Source organism: Marmota flaviventris, chromosome 17 (genome assembly GCF_047511675.1).
Source record: "Marmota flaviventris isolate mMarFla1 chromosome 17, mMarFla1.hap1, whole genome shotgun sequence".
Lineage (NCBI taxonomy): Eukaryota > Metazoa > Chordata > Mammalia > Rodentia > Sciuridae > Marmota > Marmota flaviventris.
In genome coordinates this window covers 77929833-77943828 of record NC_092514.1, presented here as the reverse complement: position 1 = coordinate 77943828, position 13996 = coordinate 77929833, and the positions used below count along the sequence as shown (strand labels likewise).

Here is a 13996-nt window from a genome sequence, read left to right as displayed (position 1 = left end):
CTGTGTGCTGCAAAGCTTGAGCCACATGGACTCTTACTCTGGTAGGAACCATTCTCCCTGGAGGCTCCTAGGGTCTTCTCTGTTGTAGGCTCTCAAAGTTACTGAGGTAGGTGTTTGGGATGAGTCTGCTGTCACCCCTGGTCAGGTCACTTCAGGATGGAAACCTGCCCTTCAAACAGGTCATGACACCTGGAATCACACACCAAGGGCCTGCAGAGAGCCATCTGGGCCCTCAGGCCTGCAGCAAGAACATGGTAGCCTGGTCCACAGGCATCAGGTCTTTGTTTTTTTTAAAAAATATTTATTTTTTTTTTTAGTTATCGGCAGACACAACATCTTTGTTGGTATGTGGTGCTGAGGATCGAACCCGGGCCGCATGCATGCCAGACGAGCGCGCTACCACTTGAGCCACATCCCCAGCCCAGGTCTTTGTTTTTTTAATTTATTGTTATTCTTAGTTGTAGATGAACACAATACCTTTATTGTATTTATTTTTATGTGGTGCTGAAAGGCTTGAACCCAGTGCCTCACATGTGCTAGGCAAGTGTTCTATCACTGAGCCACAGTCACAGCCAGCCCAGGCCTTTATTTTGGGACCAACAAGGCCTACTGAAAATTCAGAGGCAGGAAAGTGACAGCAGAACTTTGTGGTGTGTGAATTATAATGCTATTTAAAGACCATGTCTTAGAAAGATGATGCAGAGTAAGCTGGGGGGCAGGGATCAGGAGGCACGGAGGGCTGCGGGCTTCCCGTGGACAGATGAGCAAGATGGCGGGCAGGGCAGATCCCAAGCCAAGGAGGTGGCAGGATAGGGGTGTTACACGACAGATTTGTTCCACAGAATCTGCTTCTACCCCACACCAGCCTCCACGTAGCCTGGGCTGACCTGTTTTAGAAGCTGGCCTGCTGGTAGGTCTGGCCAATGGGATCCCAGAAGATGGAAAGGAGGGTGAGGTTAGGGGCCTGCTCCCCCACCTCCTGCCAACAAGGCCCCGGGCTCGCCCCGAGAGCTGGGTGCCGCACTGCTCCTGCTCTCTTCACCCTCCCACCTCTGTCAAGCCCTCTTTGGGTGAGTCCAACCTGGGGGGCCTGGCCAGCCTGGCCAGGCCGTGTGCCAAGGCATCCAGACAGCCTGTGGAAGGAATGGAGGGTGCCACTGCTGGAGCAGGGAATGTGTCAGAGGGCAACTCATCAAAAGATGAAAGTAAGCTTCAGGGTGCAAGGTCAGCTTCAGCTTCTCACTTCCCTCTGTGGAGTCTGGTACTCTGGCAGTGTCACACAGGGCTGGGCTTCTTTTTTTTGGTACCAGGGATCGAACTCAGGGGCATTTAACCACTGAGCCACACCTCCAGCCCTATTTTGTATTTTATTTAGAGACAGAGTCTTACTGAGTTGCTTAGCATCTTTGCTTTTTGCTGAGGCTGGCTTTGAACTTGCGATCCTCCTGCCTCTGTCTCCTGAGCCGGTGGGTTTATAGGCATGTGCCACCGCGCCCAGCAAGGTTGTGCTTCTTGATGAAACACTCCCACTCTCAGTAGGAAATACCAGCACCCAGAGAGGAGACCTGAGGGTCCAGGGCAGGCACTTGGGGCAGCAACCCTCCCCTGGACACCTTACCCCAGTGATGCTTGTGGCTGCTTTAGAGATAAACCCCTCCCAGGTCCAGTCTCACCGAGGAGCCTAGGTGTTAGTGTCTAGAGCCAGCTCTCTCAAAACTGCGAGTGTTGACACTCTGCTTTGCAAGGACCAGAGGAGGCAGCTGACAGGACATCATATGCCATCTCTCCCCAGCCCAGAACCCAGCAGTACTTCACTTGGGGAAGCCTGTCCCAGAAGTGCATCCATCTTTCATGGAATGGAATAATACTCAAGAAGCAACTCGAGGAGGACCCGGGAGCTCTGGACCTAAAGTCTTTATGACTTCGGCAACCTTTTAGGAAAAGAAAAAGTGGTATGTGTGTGCACTATGTGCATTACACATATAATAGTGAATACAAAATTAGGTACAAAAGCAGACGTTTTAGGAGAAGTAATTGCCACAAATGGCAGTTTAAAAAGCTGACACCATCACAGAATCGAAAACACCACTCTACTCTTATCAGCCCACCACACACCCGAAGGTGTCCTCCCCACACCCACTGATGGCCTCTCCTGAAGGCAGCACTGCCACTGTCCAAGGAGCGAAGGCCATCTCCTCTGGAGGGCCCAGGTGTCCTTTCTGCTCATGGCTAGGGAAGTGCTGGGCTCGCTGTTTGACACAGGAATGATATCCAGGCCACAAGCATCGTGGATACCCAGAGGCCCCTGCACAGCCACCAAGGGGATGCTCTTGGAGGGAGGGGTCTGGGTATCGTCCTGCTCAGGCACCAATGTCTCTGGACACAGTCGTCAGCTTCCCCAGGCTCATAGTAATCAAGCTGGGTCGTGGCACATGGTGATCCAGGAATCACCAGGTTAGAAACTGACCACCACGAATGCCCCAAGGTCACAGTCCTCTCTTCCTGTGGCCACCAGCAGCTTCTCCCCTGACCCAACCACATGACTACTTTCGCCCTCCTGTTTTCCAGATCTCACAGGTGGAGAACAGTGGACAGGTGGCACCACCTGTCAGGTGCCATGGGCAGTTCTCAGGCTGCTCCTTCCTGTATCAAGCTCTGTGCTGTTCTTTACTTGAACTAAAAAATAAAAACTGGGCTGAAGTTGTAGCTCAACTGTAGAGAGCTTGCCTCCTACATGGGAGGCACTGGGTTCAATTCCCAGCACCCCATATAAATAAGCAAATAAAACAAAGGTCCATCAACAAATAAAAAATGTTTTTAAATAAATAAATAAATAATAAAAACGATTCTTTTAAGAAGCAACAGGTGTTCCCATCTATGGTCAAAACACAGTGCAAACCACAGGACAGAGGCTGATCCACAACAGTGGCAAGTATGTAGTCTCGTGAACCAGCGAGACCACTGGAGTTTATTTAGACTTTCAGGCAAAGGGTTTGTTAGTGTCACTGACATTCATGAAATACTTCATCACTATGATACTGAAGTGGGAAAAATATTAGTTCAATGCTCATTTTATAAGTTTAGCAAAGAATGACAACTTGGCAAGACTGTAGAAAATGACACAGATAGGTGATAACAGGAGGGAGGGATTCATGACTCCTCAATTTACCCGTTCCACCCTATGGCTGGCAACTTGGGCCCTCCCAGAACTAGTTCCCAGACCTGCTCAGCCTGCAGTTAGGAAATGCATAAAGAAAAGGAAATGTGCTTGATTTGGGGATTGATTGCCACTATAAGGTTCTAGGAAGCTGGCTTCGTGTCTGGACTCAGGTCTTACCCATCATGAAGCACCACCAGCTCAGAGGTGCTCCTGGACAGGAAAGCAGATGGGGGGACACTCTGGTTCCGTCCCTGCATGCTCACATGGTCACGCACGGTTCCCTGCCATTGGCCCAGTGCCCTCAGCTTCAGAGGTCCCTGTTCCGGTTGCTAGCGTGGCCTCATCAGTCATGATGTCTGGCCACGTACAGCTGGAGGGCAACCCTTTCCTGACATCACATACTATTCAAGGCTTGGACACAGGCCACATGGAAAACAGGAAGTTGCATGAGTAAGTGGCCATGGAGAAAGAAATGGCTCCTCAGAGGGAAAGCTAGCTCACTTGACCAGATTCCGCATGATGTTCAGGGAGGACCCTCTGTACCCTGATCCAAAATGGTTCCAGTGGTTCAGGTAGTGGAAGAGTTGGTACAACTGCAGGCGCTGCTCGAATCCAGGGACCTTGGGAATCTTGCTGTGGTAGGCAGAGTAAAAGGAGCCACTGAAGCCCCCAAACATGCCGGCTATTGCCAGCTCATACTCAGAGTGGCCATAGAAAGAAGCTGGGTCGAAAATAATGGGCCCAGAGGAATCTTCTGCTACGTTCCCTCCCCAGAGGTCTCCGTGGAGCAAGGCAGGGACAATCTCCAGGTTGCGGAACAGGTCAGGGATCTTCAGCTGCAGGGAGACAGAGCCTCAGCTACATGCAGAGGGGTGCAGATGTTTCCTAAGGGCTGTAGCACATCCCCCAACAGCAGCACCACTCAACAGTGCCTGGATTCAGGGGGCGGACAGGACACTGACAGGCACCTGCCTCCTGTCCAGAACCAGACTCAGGGGGGCTGCACCTGCCTTGGCACTTCTGACATTGGAGCCAAGTGGGACATATTGCTATGGGATGTGTTTGGTTGTGCAGCAAGGGCCCTGCTCACCTGCAGAGCAGACCAGAGCTCAAGTGCCTCCCGGTCCCCAGACTTCTTCTCCACCATGTCCATCTGAGGCTGAATGCGCTGCTGGGCATAGAACATGACCCAGTCCTCCTGCCAGTCATTCACCTGCACATGTGAAAGCAAAGGAGAAAGCATAGTTCTTTGGACAATGCCCAGAAGCACTGTAAAGTGGGAAAGGCTGCACACGTGGCATGAGAAGAGGGTCACCACCTGGAGCTGAAGAGCTAAGGGTGGCTGGGCAGCACGAGGTCTCAGAGATAGGCTGAGACCTCAGTTCCTTTCCTAGGAGCAGCAGGAAGCAGGGAATGCAGTAGGGTCCCCTCTGTAGCCTTCCAAGACTGAAGAGCACAGGAACATTTTCTTTTGATTATACTTACTAAACACAGAGGCCAGAGCCAGCTGACCTTCCCTGATCCCATTGCTTAATTCTAACCATCTGCCAAGCCATAGATGACCCCTCTCCAGAGAGTGATAATGAGAAAAGTCATGTAGAGCCCTGCACAAGAAGAGGATCCCCAAGAGAGGATGTCCAGGCCACAGGTGCTTGCCCCTGTAGGGGAAGAGAGACAGACACACGGTAGTACAGCACCACACAAAGCAGGACATGCTGAGGAGAGAGCACCACACCCGAGAACGCAGATGGGCACGTGCACCCAGGGCAGAGCACCACACGCACAAGCACACGGCAGGCACATGCACACAGAAGCACTGAGCACGGGTGCATGGAGAATCACAGGAAGAGAGGAAGGGGCAGAGCCGGCTAACTCACGCCCTGAAACTGAGGCGCCAGAAAGCACTGCTCAAGGCTCTGAGGTAGCTGTCCAGACAACCTCCTAGGACATTCCAAAGCCTGCAGCCCCCCAGGAAACCCCTGGAAGTTTCCAGCTTCTTCAGTGCCCCCCCCACCCCGAAGAGCCACTCTGCCTATTCTCTGAAAGCAGAGCCGCCATCCTTTCTAACCCACATCTGCTGGGCATCAGTAGAACGCCCCAGGCTGAAAGTCCCAGGGAACCAACCTTAGTCCAACACTGAAGGGTACAGTCCCTGGCATCCACAGAAACTGGATCCGGGAACCCCATACAAAATCCTTACATAGAATGCTGCAGTGTTTGCATAACTGACGCACATACCCTCCAAGTACTTTAAATCATCTCCAAACTACTTGTACACATTGAACAATGTGAATCTATGGAAATGGTTGCCATACTGCATTACTTAGGGAATAACGGCAAGAAAAACCTGTATGCATTTAGTACAGACAGATATATATATGTTTTAACATTTCAATCTGCAGTGGGTTGAATACCTGGATGCAGAACCTGTGGATATGGATGGCTGAATATTTATTTAAAATAAAACATTTATAATTTTTCTGATTTTTACCCAGTTGAAATCCAGCATCCTAACTTCCTGGTTCTTCTCTGCTTCTCTGCGCTTACCTAGCATGTAAGGTGGGTGAACCCATGTCAACTTCCTAGGAATCAGCCAAGAAAACAGGGGTGAGGCTTGTAAAACCTCATAAGAAAGGGCAAAGCGGGGCTGGGGATGTGGCTCAAGCAGTAGCGCACTGGCCTGGCATGCGCGGGGTGCTGGGTTCGATCCTCAGCACCACATACAAATAAAATAAAGATGTTGTGTCCACCGAAAACTAAAAAATAAATATTAAAAAAAAAAAAGAAAGAAAAGAAAGGGCAAAGGTGCTCCCCCACTGTGCCCAATCTGACTGTGTGCTCACCTGGGGAAGGTATCCACAGCAGGTCACCACATCAAACCCAAACTTGCCCACAAAGGGCCGTTCCGCCTGCCCACCTCCTTTCCCTTGCAAGAAGAGGAAAGAAAGAAAGATGACTGGTTAGTTCCCTTGTTCCGAGAGACCCCAGGCTCTGCTCAGAGCTGACCTGTGAATGACCTCAGCATGCCCTTCCCGCCTTGTGTCTTCACCCAACAAACAGGGGTCTTACGGCTGCCAACCCTCAGGTCACTCAGAACAGAGACTATTTCCACGGATTTAATGACCAAAGACACAGACTGTGTCCAGAAGCTGGACCAGAGGATACATGGAAAGGGGGACAACAGAATCCAAAAAAAGGTGATGCTCCTTAGTAAAAAGCTACCTCATAATCCATCAGGAAAGGATATTTTCAGTGGCCAACATAGTGCCACTTTTGACAAACTACTGTGCTTTAAAATGGCCTCAACCCTGTGCAGCTCCCTAAATTCAAAGAAGATCCCAATGGACTGAACTCTGTACTTGAGGGAAACAGGAAACGCAGTCTCACAGGGCTCCCCAGTGGATGCTGGGGGGCGGGGGCGGGCGGGGGGACCTGTCGGGGATGCTCATACAGCGTGTTGCGGGTTACCTGCTTTCTTATTGTCAGCTAATGTCTAACAGAGTCAACACGGCTAATCGTGGATTACCAACAGGCAGAAGTTGGAAAAATCCCCTCAGTGCTAACAGGGCACCAAGCTCTGGACAGGGCAAATGGAAGTGTTCTCACTCTGACACTCAGGAGTGACTGCACTTGTGAGAAAAGACACTGTGCCCGAAGGACTCACTCGCAGAAAGGCAGAGAGACTGCAAGTCTGTCTGCGGGGGAGTGGGAGGTGAAGTCCAGCCAGCACTTGCTGTCTTCGGTGACCACATGACATAGCACACTAAGTACCCTCCCAGTGCTCACACACTGCACTCATGTAGCCTCAGGGCTGTGGCATCAGCTCACGCTATAGCACAGCCCGTCCCCAAGCCTGTATGGGCTGAATGTGCTCCTCTGGGCAGGGTTCCTCAGGGCCCCTCAGCCTTACCCACTGTGCCAGCCTCCTTCTGGAACGTCTCCCCAAGTTTCTTGTTATCAAGGTGTAAATCTGCGAGCTGGGCTCCAAGCTTTGCAGCCTGACTGTGAAACCAAAAGACGGAAAACAGATGACAAACAGGAGACATGCCTGTCTGAAAGGCCTAGGACACATAAAGTAGGTCAAACATTTGAGGACAGAAAGCCCATTTCTGTCAAAACCAAGGGAGATGACGGGCTGCACCTGATGGACTCCCCCAGCCTCATCTGATATGGCACTGGGTCCACTGCCAGCTCCTCACTTGGAGAGTCCTCTCCTTGGCCTTTGACTTTCAAAGAGTACTACCACTCATACTGCAGGACCGTCATGTGGTGGAGTCCTGGATTCTTAGTCACATTCCTCAAACAGTGTCCCCAAGTAGAAACTAGAGGATTAAAGATCCACAGAGCCTTTCCTTTCCTTCTTTTGGCAACGGCACTGGGGATTGAACCCAGGGGCACTCTACCACTAACTATATCCCTAGCTCTTTCTATCATTTATTTAGGCACAGGGTCTTACTGATTTGCTTAGGGACTTGCTAAGGCTGACCTCAAACTTGCCTCAGCCTCCTGAGTCTCTGGGACTCAACTCAAGCCTCTACTTTTAAGGAGAAGGGATGGTGTCCAGACAGACCTGCTTAAATACCGCATGTCCAGATGCTCCATCACCAGCATGCTCCCACCTCCAGGGGCACCGAGCACCTTGATGGGCTTGGGCACTTTCACGGTGTCCGTTTTCAGAATGGCACTTAAACTTGACATCTCACCTTCAAACATTCTTTTGGCCTGTCAGAAAGACAATGGAGGCCGGGAAGAGGAGAGAAAAGAGGCAGAGGTTACCCTGGAAAGGTTCCAGGTAGACAGGTTTTCTTCTGGCATTCCCAGTGCTGGACCAAGGACTACACACATGGAAGGCTTCTCCAAAGCACGTGTCAACAGTGGTACGAATGCTCAAGTTGTACAGGAAAGAAAGGGCTTGAACTTTCCAGAATCGGACCACAGATTTATTCTGTGACTGAAACCAAAAGGACTAGAAGAGGAGAGTGGAAGGCCGCTCCTTTCCCTGAGCACTGGTCACAGAGCTGGACTGTGTACCTGTGGCGGAGGCCATCCTGACAGGAGCTGTGCACACACCTGTAAGTCCTGAGTAAAGAGGTACTGGACTGGTACTGCACCCTGCAATGCAACTGGATAAGAAAGGTGCAGCTCTGGGAGTGGGCGTCACAAGATGGTGTTGAATGCCGCCCACCTGTTTGTTGTGATCCTACCCTTTTGCCCTTTCTTGGATAGAATGGTCCATGGATTAGCTCCAGTTAATAAAACCCAGGTGCCCCCTCTTCCTTCTTGCCTGCCTTGTCTCCCCGTGGGAGCTGTGGCTGAGGAGTCGTCACTGAACCCAAAGAAAAAAGTGCTTTCTGTGTCTGTGTCTTTATTCAGTCAGCCCAAATTCACTTGGCATTACCCTGATTTAGACACGTGTCCCCGCATACATGGGTTCTTTCATTACCCTCAAATAGCATCTCAGCCACAGTCCTGTTCCACAGGGAGGAAGCAGGTGGCCAGGAACCTGGGGCCGCTTTCATTAAGTGGACCACCAAGTTCTATGCCACCTGCTACCAGGCACTGCAAACGGCTCATCTCCGCCACTCCCACCTCAGTCTCGGGACTACAAGGACCACCCTCTACTGGGTCTCCCCGCTCACAACACAGCATGATTCCTCTTTAAGGCAAATCGGACCCTGGATAACACAAGCCTGCAACCCTCTGGCTTCCTGCCCACTTTCCACCTTTTTCTGGGGCATGTGTACCCACACATACCCCTTGAAACTCTGGGATTCTTTCAGTTCCTTGACTTCTGCAGCCTGAAAGCCCCACAGTAATGCCACCTCGTGTAGCACACTATCCCCACCTCTTTTGCCATATCAGTTTCTTCCTAGTCACCTTCAGATTCCAACTTGACATTTGTTTCAGTGGGCCAAAGAAATGTTCCCTAACTTCCCATTCTAGGTGATTCTTCTTTGGTTTTTATAAAATATTTTTTTAGTTGTAGATGGACACATTATTTTTATTTCTTTATTTTTATGTGGTGCTGAGGGCCTCACACGTGCAAGGCAAGCACTCTACCACTAAGTTAAAACCCCACCCCAAATTCCTCCCTTGTAAAACACTCTCTTTATTTGAATTTTGAGAAAGTGTCTCACTAAGTTGCTGAGGCTAGCTTCAAACTTGCGACCCTCCTGCCTCAAACTGATGGATTACAGGCATGGCCCCTGTACCCACCTACCCAGCCCTTTAAGGAAAATTGTCACTGAAATATATACAGGGGGGCTGGGGATGTGGCTCAAGCGGTAGTGCGCTCGCCTGGCATACGTGCGGCCCGGGTTCAATCCTCAGCACCACATACAAAGATGTTATGTTCACCGAAAACTAAAAAAAAAAAAAAAAAAAAAAAAATTCTCTCTCTCTCTCTCTCTCTCTAGAAAAAAAAAGAAAAAGAAATATATACAGGAAGGTGTGTGGTTCATCAGTGCCCAACTCAATCACTTCCCACAACAAAACCACCGCCCAAAACAAGAGTCCAGATACCTCCATGATCCAGAAACCCCTCTCCCACCATCCAGTGCTACCCACCCACCCACCAGAAGCAGCCTCTGCCTGAACCTGCACCAAGACTTATTTTGCCTGCTTGGTCATCTTATAGTCACATGGTCTCTGGGATCTGGCCCCTTTACTCCACACTGCACCCCTGTGTGGGTGCAACATCAGTCGGAGCTCATGCTTACTGCGTACAGGGCTCCACTGCTGTGACTACTCCAACTTGTAGTCACCCATTCTACTGGTAATGGACAACCAAGCTTCCATACCAGGGCTATTAGGAACAGTGCTGCCATAGTCTACTTATTCCCATAGTTGCTAACTCTGTGACCTTGGGCAAGTTATTTAAGCTTTCTATGGCCCAGTTTCCTTATCTGAAAAGTGGGGTTAATACTAAACTGCACAGGCTTGCTGCCATAATTAACTGAGTTAGCAGCTAACACTGACATAGTCCATTCTCAATACTTCATCACCTTAGAGAGCCAAAGTCACTGAGCAGGAAGAGCTGTATCCTAGATGGAACTTTTACAACATTCTCTTTAGGAGATAAAGGGGAACAACCAGGCCCTGTCTACACTTACTAGATATTGGTTGATGCCAGGAGCCATCTGTGAAATGTGCGTGAACCCAATCAGCATGGAAACCATTGGGTAGGAAAGTCTGCTGAGAACTCACAGTGGCACTCCTGCTAGTTTGAGATCACCCAGGACATGTGACATCCTATCTAACTCTGCCACCGGTTCCGCATAGCACCAGAGATGGGGTGACCTGCTGGAGCCATATAGCCAGCCACTCAGAGTGGGGTGTGGCTTGAGAAGATGCCAATCAACCTGTTTGCTGCAAGTCCCCTGCCACACCAAGAAGCAAGCCTCCTCCTGATGAAACTTTTTCTCTGCCTTTGATATACTCTCCCATAAATAAAAGCCAGGAGCCATTTTCTAGCAGTTCTGTTCCAGCTCCAATGTAAACTGGCCTTGTACCTGTGAGGCAAGCGCTCTACCACTGAGCCACAGCCCCAGTCTCTCAGACACTCCTCTTTGAACCTAATTCTGGCTCTGCCTCGTATTTCTTTACTAAATATTTCATTTTCTCAGGTGGCTTATCAACTCCTGAGCAGGAAACTGAGAGGCTGGGGTTGTAGCTCAGTGGTAGAGCACTTGTCTCACATGTACAAGGCCCTGGGTTCATTCCTCAGCACCACATAAAAATAAATAAATAAAATAAAGGTACTGTGTCCAACTACAACTAAAAAGTAAATATTAAGAAAAAAAAAGGAGTGTCTGACAGATTCTCCAGTGTGATGGCTGCCCAGTGATACTGGTTATGGAGACTAAGCAATAGATAGATTTCAAAAGATTCAGGGAGAGCCGGGAGTGGTGGTGTGCCTATAATCCCAGCCACTCGGGAGGCTAAAACAGGAGGATTGCAAGTTCAAAGCCAACCTCAGCAACTTAGTGAGGCACTTAGCAACTCAGTGAGACCCTGTCTCTACATAAAATACTTTTTTTGTTTTGTTTTGTTTAAGAAAGGGACTGGGGGGGCTGGGGATGTGGCTCAAGCGGTAGCGTGCTTGCCTGGCATGCGTGCAGCCCGGGTTCGATCCTCAGCACCACATACAAAACAAAGATGTTGTATCCGCCGATAACTAAAAAATAAATATTAAAATTCTCTCTCTAAAAAAAAAAGAAAGGGACTGGGGATGGGGCTCAGTAATTAAGTGTCCATGGATTAAAAAAAAAAAAAGATGCAGGGACTGATGAAAGAGGGCCTAGAAACCCAGCTCCTTCACAGAAACACTGTCTGCTACATGCCTAAAGTTCCCAACTAAAGAAAACTGCTACTCATGAGCAGATCAAAGGTAAAAATCAGGCATCCTGATCTAGGGAACTAGGATGGAAATGATCCATGTGAGATTGTTTTAAGTGGATCTAGAAAAGATCCCAGGGAGGAGTATGACAGAAAACCTATTATACAGGTGTGCAAGGGGCAGATAAGAACAATCAAAAGGAAAAACAACTGTGACCAAATTAACTCCAACAGGGGGCCAGAAAGAAAACAGAAGAGCAGGAGGTAGTCTGGAAGACTGTCTTACTTCGTGGAAGGGAAAGCATAAGGAAGTCACGTTTCCAACACCACAGCAAATGTCATTCAATGAGCAGTATATTTGCATTACACACACTGTATGCTCCAGTGCAAGCTAGAAAATCACATATTAGAACTATCTACCAAAAATCTAGAAGGAAGATCAGCAAAAAGAAAATGGACTTCACTGATGTAGCAAGTAAGGAACCTAAACAAGCAGCCACAGAACAGTGTTCAAAAAGCATCTCCGGGGCTGGGGGCGAGGCTCAGTGAGTGGTAAAGAACATGCCCAAGGCCCTGGGTTCAATCCCCAGCACCACTAAATAAATAAATTAATTAGATGAAATAAAAGCACTAAGTGTTTCCATTTTAATCAACGGAAAACATTCACTTGCCTTGTAATCAGTTCTGACTGCAAATGCCAGGAGAGGGGGGAATGGAGACGTGAAAGGATGGATACCACAGAAAACCGAACAGAGACACCTGCTGCAAAACATGAGGGGGCAGGACACTGCTGCATGAGCACCCAAGCTTGGGACAGACCTATGTAAGACTATGTGAGACTGGAGGGCAGGCTGGTCTGGAGGCTGGGGTGTGAGAACAGGAAGATTTCAGAGTTGAGATGATCTTGCATCCTGGAAAGGAGACCTCCTTTCTGAGAAGAAAATGGAAATAACTTCCAGAATAAATTCTTTTATTTTCTTTTGGTACCAGGGATTGAACCCAAGGATGCTTAACCACTGAGCCACACCCCCAGCCCTTTTTTATTTTGAGAAAGGTCTCACTAAGTTGCTTAGGGCCTCCCTAAGTTGTTGAGGCTGGCCTCGAACTTGCAGTTCTTCGGTCTCAGCTTCCGGAGTCTCTGGGGTTACGGGCTGGCGCCACCAGGCCCAGCTCAGAATGAATTCTAGGAGACAGCCGAGAAGCACAGAGAGGATGTGTGGTCTGCGGGGCTTAGAAGGGTTACACCTTCGTCCCACTTGAAAAGGCCAGGCCCGGTCCTGCTCACTCCCTAAAGGACTGGGCGACTCGGCGGCAGCTTAAGGCCGGACGTCCACCTGTAGGAGGGCGGAGTCGCGCTCGCGACCACCCAGGGCCGCCCCTCCCTGCCAGCTCCTCCAGAACCCGCGGGCACACCGCGTCTCCTGAAGGGACACACCACGGCGGGGAAACCGCCCGGGCCGCCATCACCCGGTCCCCGCCCCAGCTCCCCGAGCGACCCGGCCCCGCTCTGCGATCCCGCGCCGGCCCGCCCGCAGGGGCGCCCTACCTCGGACTTGGGGTTCACTTTCACAAACACCCGTCCAATGTCCGTGTCGTAACTCTGGCCCTGGCTGATGCACCCGCCTCCGGAGTGACCCGAGGCCTGGACCGAGCGGCAGCCCAGCTCCCGCTGCAGCAGCTCCTCCATGTCCCGCCCGCGCCGTCCCGCTCTCGCCCGACTGCCACGCGCGCACGGCGGCTGCGCGGAGCCCACCCGGCCCTCGCGGGGATTGGGTGGCAGAGGGCAGGGGGCGGGACGGCACCGCGCAGAACCCGGCGAGGGCCGGGCGAGGGCCGGGCCGGGGCGGGGCCGGGAGCAGGTGGGCGCACGGGGATTGGGTGAGAGCACGGGGGCGGGGCCGGGAGGGCGGTCGGCCCAGCGCGGCCCGCTACGCACCTGGACGCACCCCCCGCCGCGCTCGGCGCCCTCGGCGCTGGGCCTGCTACTCCCCTCGGCGCGGTCCGAACTGGCGCCGGAATAGGATGGTCAGAGAGGGTGGAAAGGGAGCCGCCTCGGTCCCACAGGCACGACTGCAGCTGCCGAATTGTGCTAGGAAGGCCGGGCTCTCAAAGGACCGGGGTCTGGGTTGTGCCTCTCCCTCCTTGAGTGCTGCGCGGCCCCACCTCCACCTGCTCTTGACTTTGCCCTTGCCTTGACCTAGCCTTGACCCTGCCACTGGCTGGACCTGCCTTCTTCTGCTCAGTGATGCTGCCCCACCCTGTTGGCCCCTGCACTAGCAATTCCAGATGGGTGACAAAGTGGCCTCCACCAAGGGAAATATCTGAAACGTCCTGAGAGGTTTTCGTAAATTTGCAGGTTGTGTTTTTTGTTTGGCCCGAGATTGTCTGATTAGCATGTGTGTCCAGGCCTCAGTTCCTTGAGGGCAGGATAGTCTCTTGTTCCTTGTAATGGTCAGGATTCTGCAGAGACACCAAAACAACAAGCCATGTGTATAGGAA

The 13996-nt window shown here is 51.0% G+C and overlaps 1 protein-coding gene across 1 annotated transcript; it reads right to left on the bottom strand.

The window, feature by feature from the left end:
- Window positions 1–2913: 2913 nt before the first annotated feature.
- Window positions 2914–13229, bottom strand: Fn3krp (fructosamine 3 kinase related protein). Its single transcript, XM_027922196.2, has 6 exons — window positions 13044–13229; window positions 7731–7882; window positions 7071–7162; window positions 6004–6086; window positions 4251–4373; window positions 2914–3996 (listed from the first exon to the last, which is right to left on the bottom strand). Exons 1-6 carry the CDS (start codon window positions 13182–13184, stop codon window positions 3658–3660), a joined length of 930 nt encoding a protein of 309 aa, XP_027777997.1. The 5' UTR covers window positions 13185–13229; the 3' UTR covers window positions 2914–3657.
- Between the last annotated feature and the right edge of the window lie 767 nt (window positions 13230–13996).

Excerpts from the sequence above, each read along its gene's own strand:
- Fn3krp (XM_027922196.2), bottom strand. The coding sequence starts at position 13,184 with ATGGAGGAGCTGCTGCAGCGGGAGCTGGGCTGCCGCTCGGTCCAGGCC. Across the intron at positions 7,883-13,043 it reads AAGTGAACCCCAAGTCCGAG|GCCAAAAGAATGTTTGAAGG; the intron begins GTAGGGCGCCCC and ends TCTTTCTGACAG. Across the intron at positions 3,997-4,250 it reads AGCTCTGGTCTGCTCTGCAG|CTGAAGATCCCTGACCTGTT; the intron begins GTGAGCAGGGCC and ends GTCTCCCTGCAG.